The sequence below is a fragment of the Dromiciops gliroides genome, chromosome 5 (assembly GCF_019393635.1).
Source record: "Dromiciops gliroides isolate mDroGli1 chromosome 5, mDroGli1.pri, whole genome shotgun sequence".
Taxonomy (NCBI): Eukaryota; Metazoa; Chordata; class Mammalia; order Microbiotheria; family Microbiotheriidae; genus Dromiciops; species Dromiciops gliroides.
The window spans coordinates 260,694,190-260,716,218 of record NC_057865.1 but is presented as its reverse complement, the minus strand read 5'-3'; the positions used below and the strand labels follow the sequence as shown (position 1 = coordinate 260,716,218).

At 35.2% G+C, this 22,029-nt stretch overlaps 1 protein-coding gene across 1 annotated transcript in view; it reads right to left on the bottom strand.

Moving 5' to 3' along the window:
* Positions 1 to 2,629: 2,629 nt before the first annotated feature.
* Positions 2,630 to 22,029, bottom strand: part of ALX1 (ALX homeobox 1) — a 30,869-nt gene continuing 11,469 nt past the window's right edge. Inside the window, exon 4 of the mRNA XM_043969326.1 lies at positions 2,630 to 2,950. Within this exon, the coding sequence (XP_043825261.1) occupies positions 2,630 to 2,950 (321 nt within the window). The remainder of the gene's footprint in view (positions 2,951 to 22,029) is intronic.

Below are 22,029 nucleotides of genomic sequence, written 5' to 3'. Positions count from 1 at the left end.
TCCCAGTACTTTTTTTAAAAATGTTTTTACTTTCTTATGGAATTAGTTGGGGGGGGGGGAAACACAGCCGCCTTAAAAAGAAAGAAAATAACGATGATTTCAAATAACTTACAAACGTGTTCTCTGACAATATTTCAATTTACTTTTAAGGCAAACTGGAATCCTTGTCCCCATTTACCATTAATTTATGTCTCATCACATAATCCAAACATGAACCAAAATGATCCAAAAGGGAGTATGTAAATCACCTTTTAAAAGTGAAGAAAATATTGCTGAAGCAATTTAGGAATAAGATTATTAGAGAAGCAAATGGTGAACTAGGCAGAAATATTTCCTTTCCTAACATTGTAAGAATAATAAATATATGGGAGGAAGGTATATTATCTAGCCTTTCTGGGACAGTAAGATCTTAACTAAAGCTCTTTTATTTTTATTTTTTTTACTGTTATTGTTAACCGTATGAAATTGGCTATGTAGATTTTCATTAGCCTGGTGCTAGAGTTTGGGGGAATGCTAGAATTTAAAGGGAATGATAAATACAGGAAAAGCATTTTAGGGTATTTAATTTTTTCTGGCAAATTTTTAGTTGGAGAATTGAAGCAACTGAAAACAGACAGTATTAATTTGAGAAAAGTTCAGCTCTTTCAAAAAAAAATCCAAAAGTTCCATATTCTCAGTTCAGCTCAATTTCTAGAGTAATTTTCTCCAATGATGGACCCAGAAAGAAAGAAAGAAAGAAAGAAAGAAAGAAAGAAAGAAAGAAAGAAAGAAAGAAAGAAAGAAAGAAAGAAAGAAAGAAAGAAAGAAAGAAAGAAAGAAAGAAAGAAAGAAAGAAAGGAGGAAAGAAAGAAAGGAAGGAAGGAAGGAAGGAAGAAAGAAAGAAAGAAAGAAAATCCTTTCTTTGGAATCACAAAACTTTCTAAACACATCCTTTTTTTTAAAAGTTAGACATGAGAAGAGATTCTCTTTCTCTTGATTCCCAGGGCAAAAGTTAAGAAGTTCATTTGGGGGTAACACAGAGAAGAAAACATGAACACCCAGAGCAATAAAGAAAAAAGTTTATTATGAAGTCAGGACATGCTGGTTTAAGATGTCCCTCATCTCGATCATCTGTTTGATTTAAAATTTTATTACAAAAAGTCATGTCTGTTTATTATAAATATTTTCGTAGTGAAGGGGGTGTACTTATAGGACTAAAATATTATTTCTCTGGAATTTAATCTTTCTAATTTTATTCCTTCATGTCCTAGCAGAAAGAAAAGGGTTCTTCCCCCCTTCTCCCTCCCCCAATCTCCCCATGCAACCGCAAAGTCAGTGAAACTAGCAATATGATTCAAGCGGCACACAGAAAGCTGTATCCTGTGCTAATCACAGCCATGCAAGTCCTCTTCAATTCAATTAATTTACTTTGCCTTTATGAACTTGGGAGACTGACTGTTACTTTCAAGGAGGCTGACATTTCACTCATCTGAGGGAGCTTGGAATGTGACAGGGGAAAGGGAGGAGAAGTAAATCAAAGGAGTTAGCAATTTTCCAGATGCAAAGTTATTTTTCTTCCTTTTTTTTTTCCCAACAGGAATTTGAGTAAGTCTTTTTGGACATTTTCATTCCTTATGTGAAAAAAATGGTGGCTCAAGGGCAAAAGGTAGGAAAGATCCAGGAGGAAACACACAGATAATGTATGTGCATGTGTGTATACATATGTATGTACATTTTCATATGTCTACATATATTCCATCAAATAGACACAGAACCCTGACTCTAAAATACTTTAATAAAAAGGTTTACGTTCTCATTTGTGCTTTTTATTTATTTGAAATCCCTAATCAGGTAGGCTTTTTTTTCCCTTCCATTTGAAGCAAGCCGACTGCTAGGTCCACAAACCACAGAAAGAAGATTTTTGAAAAATTATCCTTGGAGTCATATGTGAATTCAGTACCAGCATATTTCAGTTATCACCCTTGACCACATAGGTTCATACAGCTGACCCCAAATCTCATGCAAATGTTGCTCATTTTTGAGTAGTAATTCTTCATCCAGTGGAAAAGTCCTATAATAGAGAGATCTAAAAGCCTCTTTGAAAATCTGAATATCAAAGTGTCAGAAAGGAGGAGTTATGCCCAACGGGATGGGGGAACCGGGAGAGGAGACACGCGCTCAATTCCCCAAACACCCTACTTCAGTATTTACTTGCTACACTAAAATTTTTCCCAGTGGATTTCCTCCTTCTCGATCGAGTATTAATTTATAGGGAATTCCTTGGTATGAAGCGGTCACATAAATCAATCTCTAGCAAAGGTATTTGTTTAATGCATTTATTCTTTTAGCAGGTTTTATGATCATAATTCATCGACTGGTACAATAGAAAAAGCTTTACCACTAAACAGGGTTGGTTGAGATCTGTGCATGGTAAACCAATTTAGTGCCTCTACAGATTCGTTCTTAGATTTTATTGTTAAATAATATTAGTATTCATTGTAAGCTGGCCTCCCGTCTAGCCTGACCTTTCACAATCCCCCCACCCCTATACAGCAGCTTACTGTTGCATCCTTTAAATATAAGAAAGAAGAATGTTTTTTGGGGTTTTTTTCGCTTTGCTATGAAAAGAAAAATAAAGGGGTACTGTATATTACATGGCCCATGAAATATTGGCAGTGTGCTCTTTGGCCTTCATTCGAAGGACTGCGATACTGGAAGACCTCCTTTCAAATTCTGGCTTTGTTTCGAATGCATGTCCATTGGTGGCCCCAGAGAGGAGAGAGTCAGTGAAAAAATTGTTGAGTGGCACATGGCCAAACTGATTCTGGTGGTTTGAAAACCCCGTGTAACCGGAATCTGTCCGAGGCGAGTGAGAATATGGTGTCATGCAGGAAGAAGTATCACGTGGCAACATGCAGGAGGTAACCACAGAGCCACTGGTTGCATTTCCTGCCCACATATTGTTTTGAATCTGGAATATAGAAAACAAAGAAATATATGAAGATATTTGTGAAGTTTTGTTCCAAATACCTTTTCTTTTCTGTAACTGAATTAGCTTTGTCTCTGTTCCATTGCTGGACATTTCCTTCTAAGAAAACTGAACAATGATTGAAAATTTTCAGTATTCAATACTTGCTTCAAAATCATTTTACTTTAGTAGAATCCCATAGGCTGTGAATTTGAGCCTGTGAAATACAAAATTCAATCAATTCAGCCTGAAGAAGCAAAGATCATAGATTTCGAGCAGGAAGGGACCTAAGAGGTCATCTAGTACAACCTCTTCTTTTTACAGAAAAGGAAACTGAGTTTTAGAAAGGTTTGTGACTTCACTTAGGTCACACAATGGGAGTCAGAATTCATAGACTCTAAATTCAATCTGATGTTCTTTCCAGTACACCTTTTATATTAGTATTTTTAAAGAAACAAAGAAGATACAGAAAATATTATATATATATATTTTGTTATTTTGGGGGAGGGGAGTGATTTCACTATGTGGGGAATTTCTGGTATCAATGATCCATTCATATCCTTTGAGGTCAAAGGGGGCTTTAAAATATGGCTTTCTAGACAAAATATGAGTGAGCAATTTTTCTAGTTTTTGAAACTAGCTCCTCGGTGGGCCGTACTCTGTTAGAAAATATTCCTAGTGCAAGACTGGTGTGCTCTCTTAAAGGTCTTAACTATCAAAGGCACTTGGCTGAATAAATCTTAGCCTTTTTTCATTATCTTGGGTACTCTATCACCTTCAAGACAGAGCTCCTAGAACTCTTACAAAGTGTACATTTTCCAGACATTTGCTTTATGATTTATTGAATATGCTGTAAAGTCTAACTGACGTTAGAAGGATCAGAAGTGAGAAATATTTAAAAGATTCCAAATTTGAAATATTAAAGCAAAATAGAGAAAAACATGGAAACATTCTGAAAAGAAGCTAAAAATGATAATACAGTTTATATAGAATTCTGTATGAGTGGTGATTTGGTGTGAAACTCTATGTCCAGGGATTTTATAGCTCAAATTGTTATTAACATAGAGAAGTGAAGAATTCTATACTGGATTAATGACTTAGCGCAAGTAAAATAAGTTTCCTAAAGACTGGAAGCACTGTTTTCCTTTTTATACCCCCAGCATCTAACAAAAGCCCTGGCATTGAGTAGGTTCTTGATATAGGACTGTTGAATTTCATTGAATTAAGCACAATCTTTTGCTTCCCCACCCCCCTGAAACTGCTCAAATGTGAGGGCAGATGTGTCATGGAATGGAAAATTTAAAGTGGAAACATAAGGGATAGGTTCAGGGGTATACTGGTAAATATTTAACGACTGTCTCTCTGGAAAAAAAATGTACGCAGGACACACTTCTGAGCTTAATCTGTAGTATTCATATTTTCTTCATTACTTTCTCACGTCTAGAGAATCAACAAAACAAGGAATCAAGCTTTGATTTTCATGATTTGCAAGGTGGAAATGCTCACATTGAAACTTTTACTATGAACTTTCCTGAGGATAGCATAATCCCAGATAAACTTGTTGTTGTTGGGTAGTTTTGAGGGTTTTTTGGGGGGGTGTTTGATTTGGGGGGCAATCAGGGTTAAGTGACTTTCCTAGGGTCACACATGTAGTCTGAGACTAGATTTGAACTTAGTTCTTCCTGATTCCTGGTGGAAGTTGCTACCATCATGGATGTACATTCATATTTAAGCTAGAAAATAATGAAATACCCTACTATATGCTGGGAATTCTACTAGGTGTTGTTTTTGTCTCTGTTGTTCAATAATTTCCAGTTGTGTCCCACTCTTCATGACTCCACTGGGAATTTTTTTTGGCAAAGATACTGTAGTGGTTTATCATTTCTTTCTCTATCTCATTTTACAAATGAGGAAACTGAGGCAAGCAGGGTTAAGGGACTTGCTGAGGGTCACACAAGCTTCCTGAGCCCAGTCCTGGCACCCTACTTACTGTGCCATCTAGTTGCACCATACTGTGTATACTACTCTACCATACACAAACAAAAACAAAACATTCCCAGCCCTTAAGGAGCTTACATTCAAAAAAGGAATTTTACAGGATAATAATAATTCCAAGCTCACGTTAATATATTTCTTTAAGGTTTAGATAAGGTTAATATAATTCTTTAAGGTTTACAAAATGCCTTACATATAATATCTCATTTGATCCTCACAGAAACTCTGTGAGGTAGCTGTGGTTATTATCCTGATTCTACAGCTGGGGAAACTGAGGCTGAGAGTGATTTATTATTTTTTTAATTTTTAAAAAAATTTTAATTATTTATTTTTAGTGAGGCAATTGGAGTTAAGTGACTTGCCCAGGGTCACACAGCTAGTAAGTGTTAAGTGTCTGAGGCAGGATTTGAACTCAGGTACTCCTGACTCCAGGGTTGGTGCTCTATCCACTGCGCCACCTAGCTGCCCCAGAGAGTGATTTATTTTTAAATGACTTGCCCAGAATGCATAAAAAATTCAAGCCTAGGTCTTACCAACTCTTAGTCCAACATACTATCCACTGAACCACCTAAATATTATCCTAGATATTTTCACCTGTGCACAGATAAATACAAAAAATGTATAAAACACATGCAAAATATTTTAAGAGAGGAAGGATTAACTGATTACACTACAGTAGACCGTGATAAATGGAGACTGTTTTCTGTTTCTGATGTTTGGTTAAAATAAATGTAATCATGGGGGCAGCTAGGTGGTGCACTGGATAAAGCACTGGCCCTGGATTCAGGAGGACCTGAGTTCAAATCCAGCCTCTGACACTTGACATTTACTAGCTGTGTGACCCTGGGCAAGTCACTTAACCCCCTTTTCCCAGCAAAAACAAAAACAAAATAAAATAAAACAAAACAAACAAACAAACAATAAATAAATAAATAAATGTAATCAGAATTTCAAGTAAGAATGCTGTTAGTTGGAGGCAGCTAGGTGGTGCAGTGGATAAAGCACTGACCCTCAATTCAGGAGGACCCAAGTTCAAATCCGACCTCAGACACTTGATACTTAATAGCTGTGTGACCCTGGGCGAGTCACTTAATCCCAATTGCCTCACCAAAAAAAAAAAAAAAAAAGAATGCTATTAGTTGGTTTCCATGTAGATATGAATGTATAATTTCCCCACATTGGATCTGGCAGATAATTCATCCCGCCCCAACAATTATCTTCTCAACAATTATCTTCTTCCAGTGCTCATGCCAGGGCTATACACTCTAAATTTATTAGCATTAGTTATCAATCATCCACAGAAAATATGCTTCATGATACCTCTAGTGGCATAGAATTTTCTTGAGGACAACTATTGATTCATTGTTGTCTTTGTATTCCCATGCCTGGCACAATGCTAGACACACAGTGGGTACTTAATAAACATTTATTGGTTGACTGATAAATTAAAAGTCCCTGTGTTTCTTTACTACTCATGGAAGACAGAGAAAAGAGCTACTTAACCAGCTCCATAGGTCTGTTAGCAAGAGAAAATGGATTTGATTCTTGGATGGGTGTGTGAGTTTGTGTGTGTGTGTGTGTGTGTGTGTGTGTGTGTGTGTGTGTGTGTGACAGGGATCTTTATTTATTGGCAAGCTGCTCTTTCAATGGTCGTCATCATGGATTAGATCAGTCATAGAGTATTATTTTTAGAATATTACATGTTTTTGATTGCTTAATTACTAAAGACTATGCTTTAAATTCAATAAAGCTGTCCCATTCCTTGCTGAGATTTTTACACTCAGCTAATCTTTGCGGCATCTTGGGCAATGTTATTTTAATTTAGGCTCACTCTATGATATGCATTCTCTTCTAAACAGGACATAATGATCAGTGCCAGTAACCACTGACGGATATGTCTCAGACTAACAAGGGGAGCTGTTAATGCCATTACCCTGTCACACACACATACACACACACACACACACACACACACAGAGAGTTCCTCTGACTAGATCTGAGTGATTTTCTCCTGGCTTGTCATCAAACATCATTCTAGATGCCTAAGACCAGCCAAGGTCACTTGGCTCCTGACAACTGATTTCAGGAATTGAAAGTGAAGTTGTTTTCTCTTTTTTTTCCCCCAGTAGAACTAAAGTTTTTAAATGGTATTATATTATCATAGATTTACAAGTGAAGGGAATCTTAGAGGTCAGAGTTGAACCACTCCACCTCACCAATAAACAAATTGTGGTGGGAAAGTCATGTGACTCACCCAAGGTCACTCTGGAGGTAATGGGCAGATGTTTGAAGAAAGGACCAAGATTCAAACCAGGGGTAAATCAGAGCACTCATAAGCAAGGGTCAACTGTTAAATTTTCAGTGTGACCCTTTACATCTCAGGAATCAGCAACTGCTAAAATTAGGGCTTGATTTGTTGTTTTAAATGATTTCTAGACTTAATAAAGTCTGTATAATGCCACTATAGCCTGGTTGTTAAACATTTGCCACTACACCCTCATATTGCTCTATAAACATTGCTGGCAGGAGTGTAGTTGGGCAAAGATTTCAAATTCACTGCCAGTCTCTGAAAAAGGCCAGAACCAGACTAAAATGTAACTGGCAAATGTTTAACAAAATAAGCAAAAAATACAATACAACATAGATAATGTTAAACTGTGATTTTCTAAGTCAATGTGTGTTTGACTCCACTGAAATTAAATTCTCAGAGAATTAAACTATCACCAGACTGGAAGACCAGTAACTATAGGTTCATAATAAAAATACATCACATTTATATAGGTTTTTAGGATTTACAAAGTACTTTATTTACATCTATTATCTTATCTGAGCACTACAATGCCCCTGGTTAGAACCCAGGGCATTTTATTCCAAATTCTGCATACTTTAAATTTAGATATAGATATAGATATAGATATAGATATAGATATAGATATAGATATAGATATAGATATAGATATAGATATAGATATAGATATAGATATAGATATAGATATAGATATAGATATAGATATAGATATAGATATAGATATAGATATAGATATAGATATAGATAATCAGGGGAATGATTTGAATTCAGATCTTCCTGACTTCAGTACACATATTTGTTAAAAAATGTTGAGTTTAGAGGGGACTCATTATAGGAGTTCTTAACCATTTTTGTGGCATGGAAGTATCTGGAAGTCTGGTCAACCCTATGGAACTCTTCTCAGAATGTTTTCAAATACATGAAATAAGACATATAAGATTATTTAAAAAAAAACAATTATATTGAAATATAATTAAAACACACACAAGTTCATGTTCATGGATTCCAAGTCAAGAACCACCTAATCTAGTCCAACCCCTTCATCTTATGGATGAAAGATAGCCAAAGAGGGGAGGTGACTTGCACAGGGTAACTCCATTAATATATAGCAGAACTAAATTTAAATACATTTGACTGTCAAATTTAGGATTTTTCTTAACATGTTATGCTGCTTTTTATCATTACAGATATGAAGTCTTCAATGAAAGACAGTGTATAGGAAGTAGCTAGGCTGGACAGAAATAACTCTGACAAGCATCAAAGATGCATAAAGTTGGGGCACCTAGGTGGCACAGTGCATAGAGCACTGGCTCTGGATTCAGAAGGTCCTGAGTTCAAATCTTGCCTCAAACACTTGACACTTTGCTAGCTGTGTGATCCTGGGCAAATCACTTAACCCTCGTTGCCCCAAGAAAGAAAGAGAGAAAGAAAGAAAGGAAGGAAGGAAAAAAAGAAAAGATGCATAAAGTTAAGGAAGAAGAAAGATATTTGAGGTGACTTATTATTTAATTACCCAGAGGTGAAAGATGGCATTAGGACTTTACATCTTTGAGATTTCTCTGAAACACTGAATGTACACAGGGATAACTAGTTATTTGAAGATAGGGAAAACAATACAGATCCCCCCTGTGCAAAGAGGAATAAGGAACACCTACCTATGAACTAGAAACAGACAAAAATGCATTCGTTTCCATGACACAAACACACATGATCATAACAAAAACATTTACTCTGAAAATGTGTAATAACTCAAGTCTATCAACTCTGCTGTTGAGGCTCCATTCGATGGCAATGTTTTCAGAAATGAATGGATTCATACAAACATGAGGCTACAGAAATATTTTATTTTGGTCCTTTACAATGACCAAATAACTTAAAAATATTTTTCGTGAAAAAAAAAATTTCTCTTGGGGAACTGTTTTTACTTTCTCACAGTTAAGAAAGTGCAAATGTTTTGGAGGGGGGAATCCCTAAAAATAAATTTTTTTTTTGCTGTTAAAGTGTTCTGGTTTTTAAGTGCTTGTAACCTTATTATGGTATTTTATTTATCTGTTTATTTGTTTGTTCGTTTGTTTGTTTGTTTATTTATTTATTTATTTGGTGAGGCAATTGGGATTAAGTGACTTGCCCAGGGTCACACAGCTTGTAAGTGTTAAGTGTCTAAGGCTGGATTTGAACTGAGGTCCTTCTGACTCCAGGGCCAGTGCTCTATCCGCTGCACCACCTAGCTGCCCCTTGTTTATTTTTTAAAACAAACGAACAAACAAAAAGCACAAAGGCCCAACTCATTCCTGGAAAACATGCAAATAAAAAAGACATGGCAACAGAGAAGCTTGAGCCTACTCTGTCTGAAGGCCTCCCTCAGGTTTGTTCAAATATCTGAATAATAATATGATGCATTATACAGAGAAATATGAATAGCTGTAAGACTCTAGCATTTGGTAAGAAACAATGAGCAGGAGGAGTTCAGAGAAACCTGGAAGGACTTGCATGAACTGATGATGAGTGAGATGAGCAGAACCAGAAGAACATTGTACACAGTATCATCAACATTATGTGTTGATCAGCTGTGATAGACTTGATTCTTCTCACCAACACAACAGTACAAGAAAGTACCAAAGGACTCATGATGGAAAAGGCTCTCCAAATCCAGAAAAAAAAAGAACTGTGGAATATGGATGCTGATTGAACCATACTATTTCCTTTGTTCTTGGTGCTGTTGTTTTTATTTTTTGAGGTTTTTCATTTTTGCTCTGATTCTTCTCTTATAACATGACTAATGCAGAAATATGTTTAATGTTATTGTCCATATATAACTTATATAAGATTCCTTGCTTCTTGGGGAGGTGGGAAGGGAGGGAGAAAAATTTGAAATTAGAAATCTTATTAAAAACAAATGTTGAAAACTATTTCTACATGTAACTAGAAAATAATAAAATACTTTTATAATTAAAAAAAACTCTAGCATTTGTACTGTGTAATTTAAAATTCTAAATGTGCGTTCTAATCTGTTCCCCCCACACACTTTGGGGGGGAAACTGACTAAAATCACCAATAAATGAGTTTATAATTATTTAAGGGTTTATTGAAAGAAAGGAAAAGAAAGAGAAAGATTGAAAAGAGATTTCTTATAACCTGGCAATCCTAGCCTTCCTAATCTCCCACTTCTGAAGTTCCCTGCCACCATGCCGATGTCTCACAGCCAAAGAGGTAGCACAATCCCACCAGCATCTCCTTCCTCCTTCATGTCCTCCTCCCAGAAATGGGAGGCTCCTCAAGTTGATTGGCTGGTAGCCTTGATAGAAAGTACCCACAAACAAATGTCACTTCCTGATGCAAAGGACCTTGACTGCATGGCCTTGCCCTCAGAAGCCTTCTCCTCGAGGTGGAGCTTTTCTACAGTTAGTCTCCAGCAGGTGGCATCATTCCAATCATTACAGTACCAATTCTTCTTACTTGCACCATCTCAAGAGAGCCAGAGGAGGTAGGTCTGAATCATGGCTCTGCCACTTTCTACATGGGTGACTTTAGTCAAATGCCAACTTTTTAGGGCCTCACTTTCCTCATCTCCAAAATGAAAGGCTGGGCTAGAAGGTCTCTATGGTGCCTTTTGACTCTAAAACTGATTCTTTGATCCCCCATTTTTATAACTTACAAAATCTTGGCATAGGAAAGGATTTTAGACAGGTTCAACTACTGCAAACTCCCTTCCATACAGTAATATCTTCTACAACATCCTTAACAAATCCTGTTCAAATCCTTCCAATGAAAGACAATGCACTGCTTCTTGAATTAGGATGCATCATTGTTGGACAGCTTTGATAAAAAGTCCTTTCTTATAAATCATCTCTTTGGTCATCTTCCTATTGGTTCTAGTTTTGCCCTCAACTAGAGGACAAGTAATAGGACAGAATTAGAAACAGAAAATGCAATTCCATTGGTTGGTAGAGGGAGCTCCAGGATTGGGCCACTCCCTCTAGGGAAGCAACCTTTAAAGAGTCTTAGAGAGCTACCAGAACAGTGAGTGCTTTAATGACTTAACCTGAGTCACATAGTCAGCAGGTAATCAGAGGCAGAATTTGATTCTAAGTCTTTCTGACTCAGAGGCCATCTTCCTTCCTTCCTTCCTTCCTTCCTTCCTTCCTTCCTTCCTTCCTTCCTTCCTTCCTTCCTTTCCTTCTTCCTTCCTTCCTTTCCTTCTTTCTTTCTTTCTTTCTTTCTTTCTTTCTTTTCTTTCTTTTTAAAAAATTTCTTGTTTGTTTTGTTTTTGGGGGATTTTTTTGTGAGGCAAAGAGTGTTAAGTGACTTTCCAATGGGTCACACAGCTAGTAAGTGTCAAGTGTCCAAGGCTGAATTTGAACTTAGGTCCTCCTGAATCCGGGGCTGGTGTTTTATCTACTGCCCCACCTAGCTGCCCCCTCAGAAGCCATCTTTCAATGCACTTTGTCCTGTTTCCTCGTGATAGCCTTTCCTTCTTTCTCTTTTTCCTTGGGGGTGAGGGAGAACACAATTGGGGTTAAGTGACTTGCACAAGGTCACACAGTACATGTCTGAGTCTGGATTTGAACTCAGGTCCTCAAAACTTTAGAACCAGTAATTCAATCCATTGTGCCATCTAGCTGCTCTTGATAGATTTTCAAATAATGGAAGCCAGCTTTCATGGCCCTCCATGTTTTATCTAAAGAGATGTTTTCCATATCTCCTCATGGGACATGCTATCCAGATTCTTCACCATCTTTATCACTCCCTTCTGGATGCCCTCTACCTTAGTAATATCTTCAAAAATTGACATATTTCTTTTTTTGTGTGGGGCAATGAGGGTTAAGTGACTTGCCCAGGGTCACACAGCTAGTAAGTGTCAAGTGTCTGAGGCCAGATTTGAACTCAGGTCCTCCTGAATCCAAGGCTGGTGCTTTATCCACTGCACCACTTAGCTGCCCCTGAAATGGACATATTTCTACAGATGAAAGCTGAACTTCAATGTCCTCTTCTGTAAAATGAAGACAGTAATACCTGTAGACTCCACCTCATAGGGGTGTTTTGAGTCTCGAATGAAAGATAGAAAATCATAGTGATGCCTCATCTCTCTCAACTGGAGATATTCCTCAAATTTCAAGAGAACTGTTTATATCTATGACAATATTCCCATCATTTACAGAGATTGCAACCCCTCTACAGCCTAGCAGAAAACCTTGTCTCATTAGAGCACTATTCTTCACTCTTGAATGGTTTTATTGTAGCCCTACCTTAAGGAAATGCCTCAGTTTAGAAGAACTTTCCAATTCTCCTAAACACCTAAAAATGTATAATGCCCCAGGGTACCATAGCCTGGAGCAACAACTATATCAAATACTGGCCACATCCTCCTTTCATATGTGTATAGAAAAGAACCGCATGTCATTATATTTCCTTCTTTATTGTGTTTAAAAGGAGTTAGGAACCTCAAAACATTCCAGGTCTTAATGTGCTTTTCAACATTTTTTAAAAGTTCTAGGGATAAATATGTTCAAAGCATTGTCTGGGGAACTAAGCCAACTGACTCCCATTAACATGAATGGAAGTTCAGCAAGCTTACTATATACTACTTTGAACATTTGCTTCTTAATGTTTTTTTCTAACCAAATAAAAAAGGTTAGCACTTAATTATTGTGTAGCTTTGGAATTTGGGGCTAGAATTTTGCTCATCCCTTCCCCCTGTCCAATTTTTTCTGAAGTGAAAACCAAGGGTTTTCATGATGATCACAGAAAAACAGTAACTATGAAAAGATCAAAACTACCCCCATGATCCTTGCTGTGGAAATATCTTGATCATTAATATTTATCAATACAGGGAGCATTGGAAAAAAACAAGTCCTATTACCATATAAATGATAGCCATATTATTTTTAAGGAAAAAAGAGTAATTACAGTTGCACAATGTTTAATTCATGTGCTTTTCCCTGTGTTCACTTATTTTACTGTTCTGATTTTTGGGAGGGTAGGGTTCAAACTTAATTTCCCCCCCAATTTTTGACTGTTATCTAGGGTGTACCAAAAGTCTCAGTGCAATTTGAAGCTACACCGAGACTTTGGGGACTCCTGATACAGCACTTAAGAGTTTGCAAAATGCTTTATCCACATTTTCCTCACAACAACTCTGAGCAGGGACTATTATTATTTTTATTTTACATATGAGGAAAATGAGGAACAGAGCAGTTAAGGGACTTGCCCAAGGTAACACAACTAATATATATGTATATATATATATATATATATATATATATATATATATATATATATATATATACAGAGAGAGAGAAAGAGAGAGAGAGGGATCTTATCTGGGGAAAGGGATTTTGTCTGAACCTGTTTGGCTCTTCATCTGATAGGATAACTGTACTAATAAGCCACAGTGTTTATAGTTTTAATTATTCTAGAAACTTACTGTCTTAGCTGTTACATAGCCAATACTCAGTTATTCAAGATATTAGTCGTGGTGTTTAAAAAAAATGTGAGAGAAAAATAATTATCCACAAAACTTTTTTTTTATTGGAACTCCTACAAATAGTCAAGTTCTCTGAGTTTAATTTCATTTTATTAACTTTGCCTTTCTAAAATAATTAGATCTACCCCAAAGTGGAATGGGCTGCCCTCCATGTAATGAAAATCTCAGCACTAGAGGTCTTCAAATAGACTGGATGATTTGCAAGGAACGTCCATAATGGGGAGTACTCTCCACCCATGCAGAAAAAAAAATCGATCTGTAATTTATAGTTTTAAAAAGTTAACTAGGAACACTGAAAGGGTTAAGTGATTTGCCCATGGTCACCCTCCTAGTATTGACAACTCTTTTGTAATTTATAGTTTTAAAGAATTAACTGGAGGCACCCAGAAATGAGGGCAGTGAGGTGGCTTAGTGAATAGACTGTTGGACCTAAAGACTATTGGGCCTAAAGTCAGGAGGACTTCCTGAGTTCAAATCTGGCCTCAGACACTTATTAGCTGTGTGACCCTGGGCAAGTCACTCAACCCTGTTTGACTCAGTTTCCTCATCTGTAAAATGAACTAGAGAAAGAAATCGCAAACTACTTCAATGAATTTGCCAAGAAAACCCCAAATGGGGGTCACGTAGAGTTGAGCACAACTGAAAGGACCAAACTATAACAAAAACAAACTGAGAAATAAAGCGATTTGCCCTTTGTCCCACTGGCTAATAATCCTGTCAGACACAGGATTTGAATTCAGGTCTCTCCAGTTCCTTGGTTGTCCCTCTTAGGCCTATGCTCACTGACTTTTTATGATGAACAAAACCAGAAATAGCTATCTACTATTCCATGAATCTAGAAGGGAAAAATATATCAAAGAGGAGAATTTTCTACTTTTAAAGTCTAATAAGTTCAAATTATGTTATGATACACATTTCTGCATATTGACACAACTTAAAATGACTTAGAAGAAACCATTCCTTGGAACCAAATGGGAATAAAAGAGGCTTGTGAAACACCAGGAAATGCATCAGTAAACATCTGCCCTTTAATTGAAAAACAAGCTCCAAACCTGACTTTTCACTATATTTATATTTCCAAAGTGGTCAGTTTGTTTGCTTATTTATTTATTAATTTTTTTTTTTAAAGAAAGGGCTTCTATGAAGGAGTTCCAGATTAAGGGGGGGGGTTTAAAATGCCCCTAGGAATATGGTGCCTTCACAGACCCATGAAAGTTTAAAAAATATACATTTAGGTAATTATCTCCTGCCCTACAATTAAGAAAGTATATGAGCTCCCCAAGATGGTTTCATGTATCTTACATTAAAGCAAAAAAGTAAAATAAATGAATGTCCAAGGTTTTTATTTCTGCCTTCCTGGTTTAATAGCATGCTTTTACCTTACTTTCTTCCAGTCACTGTTAACCTAGCCACCCTGTAAAAATTAATTAGCACATTATCACCTCATAATATACATTACCATAAAAGTTTTTATTGTTTCTCTTTTAAAATATTTAAATATGGTATCCTTCAAAACTAGCTGAAATTTTCTACTCACATATCTATTTGCTGAAAAGCTGAAGTGGTCATATGTTTAATTCTTATTGAGATCAAAAAGAAAAAAAAGATTCACATAAAATCTACTTTTTAGAGTTGCATTATTTTTTTTCAGGACATCAGTAAAATGGTGAGTTATTCAGAGCCCAGAAATAGCAAATGAACATTCTTAGATGTCTGCTTTAATTCCAATGAATAGCCATCATGAGGTATTTCTAGAAACACAAATAGTTTGTAATATTCAACAGATCCAATTAATTCTGTTTTATGTATAGCCTGGAATATAGTTAGTGGAGGGAGAAGGCACTGTTTTATCAAAATATGCTAATTAGTATCTATTTCTTTTCGGTTAAGACTGTCTAAAATTCAGTTACATCATAACACCTTTAAAATATATTTTTTCTCTTCAAATGTTCCAAGGATTAAAAATATTCATGATTTTTCTTAAAATACACAAGGTCTAAAGTAAAGTCTACTAGAAACTGGAAACTGATGCCTTTAAGTCCACTGAAGTCTCATATGGCTTATTTGATTTTTTGATATGAAACTATTTTGGAATGAGTATAAGAAATCACAGTTACTACTAATAACAGACATTTACATAGTGTTTAAAGGTTCCCAAAGTACTTTATACATTATCTCATTTGAGCCTCCCAACATCCTTGTGACCCTGTCATCCCTCTACTCAATAAATTCCAGTGGCTTCCTACTACCTCTAGAATAAAATGTGAAATACTCTGTTTTTGAAGTCCTGCACAATTTTGCTCCAACCATTTCTTTTTTTCCCCATGATCATCACCCAGTACTCATCATTTACTCTACCATTTGGCTAAACTAGTCTTTTCTCTTTTCCTCATAAATGATTCTAAAATCTCCCAAATCCATAACTCATTCCTAGAATGGATTTCTTCCTCATGTCTTCCTCTTAAAACACTATTGGTTCTTTCAAAACATTGCTGCCAATAACCTCCCTCTCAAACTACTTTGTATTTAACTATATCATATTAATACCTTTTAAATATTTATTTTGTATCTTCTTGCATATGGCATTGTGTTATCCCTGATTAGACTGTAAATTCCTTGCAAATAGAGACTATTTCATTCATTCTCTCAGTATCCCCAGTATCACAGTGTTTGGTATATAGTAGAAGCTTCTATAGGTATTATTTTACCTAATTTAGATATGGGGAAACTGAGGCTCAAGGAAGTTAAGTAATAAGCCCAGAGTCTCACAGTGTCAGAGGCTGGATTTGAACCTAGGTCTTCCTGAATCTAAATCTGGTAGTCTGTTACAACATATTGCCACTAAATGGGTCCTCTACTATCAAGATTGGAGAGAGAGAGAAAAAAAAAACAAGCAGATTTGATACACTTAAAGTATTTTAAATTCAAAATATGTCAAATATTAAATAGAAGGAAAACCAACTTGAGTGAATTTTTTTTAAACTATACCAATAATGAGTCCTGGGATTATACCATTAGGTATAAATTGAATTTATTTTTAAATCATTCCTATCAAACTTTCAGGTTTCTGTTGAAAGAAAAAATTGTTCTCAGTGTAAAATGGGAAACATATATCCACACCCACATCCACATCGATCAAAAGTTAAGACAACTTTACAGCAGAAATGTATGTCTGGATGGTTTCATACAAAATATGAAAACTTCAGGTAAAAATACAGGTGAATTTTGCATTAGTTACTCTGATGTTTTTCATGTTGCCGTTTTATTGTCCTAGTTTCAATTTTGATTCCACTTATCTCACCTTTAGAAGTTGTAATAGTCAAATGTATCAGTGAAATTTTGCAATTACTTTAAATAAAACAACATATACCTTTATTAAGGAGGATAAAATTAATCATGTAGAATTTATCTTCTGCAATTAAAATTTTTATCAAGTAAAAGCTTCCATGTGGAATATTTCCAAGTGATATCCTGCATAATTTGTGTGCTTCTTAACATATAATCATGTCATCATATAACCTATTTATATCTTAATGTAATAAAAATATCTAACATCTAACATTTCCATAGTGCTTTGCTTCTAAATCATTTTGTACCTAAATGCTATTTCATTTGATCTTTAAGAGAGGAATAAGAAAGCTTTCCTTGATTTAGCAATACCTAAGTCTTATTGATATCACAATTCTCCAACAGTTTTAACAAACTTCTCATTACAGTTTTAAACATGCTATACTTGTAACTAAGCATTTCAATTCATAGCTTAAGGAACACTTAAATCACAGAAATCAAATGTGGCAAGATAGGCCAAGATTTTTATACAAAGCATATTTGGACATTACTTTTCCTTCACTCTAAGCTCCCCATATTATATGAGCATTGAAATCTAGCTTGAGGAGGGAATCTCTCCCCAAATATAAAGGTAATTATTAACACATCTTTTGTTTCTAAGGAAAACACATTTGGAACTTTTTTTTTTCAATTTTGCAATTAATTCTTCAATACCTTTAAAATGTGTCAATTTGAATCTGTTTTAATAGTGAAACTATATTATCATATCTAGGAAGAAATACAATATTTCATAACCAATATAAGGTTAAGGGAACACTGTGTATAGAGAGGAGTATCCAGCACAATTTGTTCCATTTTTATAGAATAAATTGTCAATTTAGGCCTTTAATCTATATAGCCTCAAAGAAGGTTCGAGCTTCCCACCTTATCACAGAGTACATATATTCTTCTTCCACCTGGTTTGATTACCTAATTCTGCCATTCTCCTCTCATCTATTTCTTCTGATAAATTTCCATTATATTCATTGATTTACTTGTTTCATCTTCCTCTAATTTATAGAGATTACTAAGAAATGGATAACTCCAGTAAAAATGTTTTAATAAGGCATCACTTAAAATGAATAGTCTTCTCTTATTTCTTCTGCTCATTAACATTTAAATTAATTACCCATAATTTATTTATTCATTTCTTTGTTTCAGATCCAATAAAATCCATTTATGATTAATATCTATTACATTTTATAGCTCAACCTGTCACTTTCATAATCCAAGAGATACAATGAGATTCTTTGCCATCCCATCTTCCTTTTTTGGAGTGATACCATTAATCTCTTAGAACTTTGTAATCATCAGCAAACTAGAAATTGTTTGGTGGTTCAATACTTATCCAAAAAATATTGTGAAAATTCCACTTCCTTCATCTTATCTATTTCCTTTATTTCTGTTTTTAAAACAGTGTCTGTAGCCCATCCCATCCTGCCTCTTAGCAACTTTACAAGTGCTAGTTATTTTTCCCATCACATTTACAGATGACGCTAGCCCAACATGGGGCAAAAGATCCATAAAATATGTTTAACAATTGTGTGAAGGGATCAATTGTTGCCCTGGGAATTCTGAAACTTTGGAGTTTGAAAAGAATGTCATAGCTATCACTACTCACCAGACACACCCATGAGCCATTCCACTGGCACAGTTGATAATCCCTTAATTTTTCCCTAAAGCAACTACAGATTTATTGCCAGTAATGAGAGGATTTGGGCTTGATCATTTGCTTTAAATTCTGGATAAAATCTCTTGGAAGTACTGAGAGAAAAATGATACTTTCTCCAAATAGTCAAATTGATCAAGTTTAAAGGTTTCACTAAAATTGCCCTTTGGTCTCCTAAAAAATAAAGGAGGTGGAGACATAGCAATTCTATTGTCAGTCAACAAGCATTTATTAAGCACTTACTAGGTGCTATATACTATGCTTGGGATACTTTTTTGGGGGGGTGGGGGGGATACTTTTTAAAAAGAAACAAACAAACAAAAAAAGACAAAAAACATCCCTGGCATTAAGAAGCCTATGTTCAAGTAGTTTCAATTCAGTTTGGTTCAAGGTGAAGTTTAAGAACAGCACGAAAATACATAGTGGAAGAACCTCGTTATAAATGCAGGCTGGGATTTGGAAGTCTTTTTTTTTTTTCAGAATTTTTTTTAAAAATTGCATGAACACCTCATCATTACTACCTTTTAATTAGCATTTGTTGAACACAAAACTAAGGAAAGCCCTTCAATTTGTGTTTTAAATCAATGCCAATGACCTCAGAAATGATCTATAATTAAAAACCAAAGGTTGGCACTTCTGCTTTGATCTCCTGTTAACAGACATTTAAAGAACTTAGCACAACTTGAGAGAAAACAAGGCAATCGATCATTTTTTGGTCTTTCGTTCAAGGAACATAAGATTTCTTTATGATCTTGCACTGGGTGCCCATAAAAGTCATCTATAAAGTTTTGGTAAACTAAAACTTTCCTAAATAATGACTACTCGAAGCCTTTCTGAGATTTTTGAAAGAATAGAATTTTTCTCATGAGAAAAAGCCAGGGAAAAATTCAGAATATACTGAAACCTTCCCACAGGAACCATATTTGGTAGTCCTAATTCAAGAAAAAAAATTAAATTAAATTTGATTTTTCCTTCAGTTGTAACAAGCAAACAGCCTCCCCAGATAGCAAATTTAACTGCGTGTTTGATTATATTTAACTGATACACATGTGAAAATTGAAACCATTTCCCTGTTTCTAGGTTGGCAATGGGGGAAAAAATAGTCTTGTAAGACCATTCTGGCAATTTATGCAAACATGTCTTCCATGACTGCGTTCCTTGCAGGATTTTTTTTTTTCATAAAATGCCTGTGTTAGAATAGAAAGTCCTCTATTCGCTAGTATGTTGACAAAGGGTGACTCTGGCTTTTCTAGTTTAGAAAAACAGAGGTATCTGATGCAAATTGTCCAGGTTTAATTTGAAATGATGATTCCACGATTTGAACTATGATATAATCAGTTTAGGAACAAAATGGCTAGTTCCTTTTCAGGTGCAGATGTTTTAACTAAGGAACAGTATGGTGTAGTTAAAAGAGTATTGAGCTTGAAATAGTGAGGAGACCAGGGTTCAAGTCTATGCCCTATAATTTATATAATAACCCCCCAGGGCTGTTATGGGGATCAAATGAGATATTTGGAAAGCACTTAGTACAGTACCTGGAATGTAGTAGTGCTTAATAAATGCTTATTTACTTCCCTTATTGATTTAATAGATCTGAGATCTCAGGCAAGTCACTTAAACTTTCTAAGCCTGTTGTTCTACCTGCGAAATAGAGACACTAATACTTGGCACTACATACCTTGGAGGGTTGTTGAGAGGACAATGTATGTAAAGACTTCGTAAACTCAAAATCATCATAACTAATGTACACATCTTGAAGGCCTAGTCTCTGAACACTACATTTCATAATCTGTGTATCATGCCTGAAATGTATTCGTTCTTCAATTGTGCCTCTTGGAATCCCTATTGCCTATAAAATCTATTTTCCCAAGCTGTTGATGATCCTAGCTCCCCTGGAAATTACATTGCATTTGCTTTGTCTATATTATGTACTTATATGAGTACATGTTAATTTCCATGAATGAGTGCAAGCTTCCTGGGGGCAGAACCTTGGTCTTTCATTTTAGAACAGTCCCAGGCATGTGGTATACACTCAATAAATGCTTGTTGATTTGGGCTAAAGGGACTTTAGAAATCATTGACCTCTCTGCTTTTCTCAATAATCAAACTGGACTCAGCTAGTTAGCATTAAGACAAGGAGTAAAGCCCTTACAATTGGTCACTAATTTTATTTTTTATTTTACCAAGTCCACATAGGCAAACAACAAAAAGGTCTTGCTCAGAAGTGGACATCTGTAGCACAAATCATGAATGGAGACAAATGTAATATTTATGCAATATTAGAAGTGATCAAGGTACAAAAATGAAGGATTTTAGGGGAGGAAAAAGAACTGTCCCATTTCTTAGCATTTCACTATGTAATGACTTAAATATGTAGAAATGGTGCTACAAGGACATTTAATCATATTTTCTTCAGCTTCAGACAGAACATGTCAGGCATTCTCATCTGTTAATTGGTAAACCATGTTACTCTACTAAAGGAAAGGCTGGTCACAGAGTCATTTTCTTCCTTTAAGAAGTAGATCTTCTATATGAAGCCTTTCTTGATCTCACCAACTACTGGTGCCATTGCTCTCAAATCACCTTGAATCTAACTACTTTGTATAAATTTACATGTCTTTAGTAATTATTAATTTTATTTGTCAAATGTACATATGTATCGTACATGCACATATATATTAATATATGACTGTTTATAGTAATATGTATATAGATAGGAATGTGCATGTATACCTATATATATGTACACATGCATGCACACTTGTACACATATAAGCAGACTGTATATGCGTATGCGTGTGTATATTTATAGATATACATTTATATGCATATAACTACACCAGTGTATATGTGTATAAATATAAACATGCATATACATGCATACATATAACTATATCAGTGTATATGTGTGTACATATACACATGTATATACATATAAATGTACCAATGTATACACATATATAAAAATTTATACTCATATAACTATATCAGTGTATATATACATGCATATACACATGTAAATATATGTATATATGTTACATGCATACACATATATGTAAATATATGTGTGTACACATATAAACTGTATACATGTATATACATATACCCATGTCTCTCAATGGGAATGAGAACTTCTTGTGAGTAGGAGTTGTTTCATTCCTTGCACTTGTATCATGGTGCTCCAACCCATAGCCATTACTTAATAAATACTTGTGAATCAATTGATTTTGACTGTCATATCAGATGGTTCAAAGTTTAGTTATCATAAAAGGAAAATAATCTTTATAGGATCCCACAGC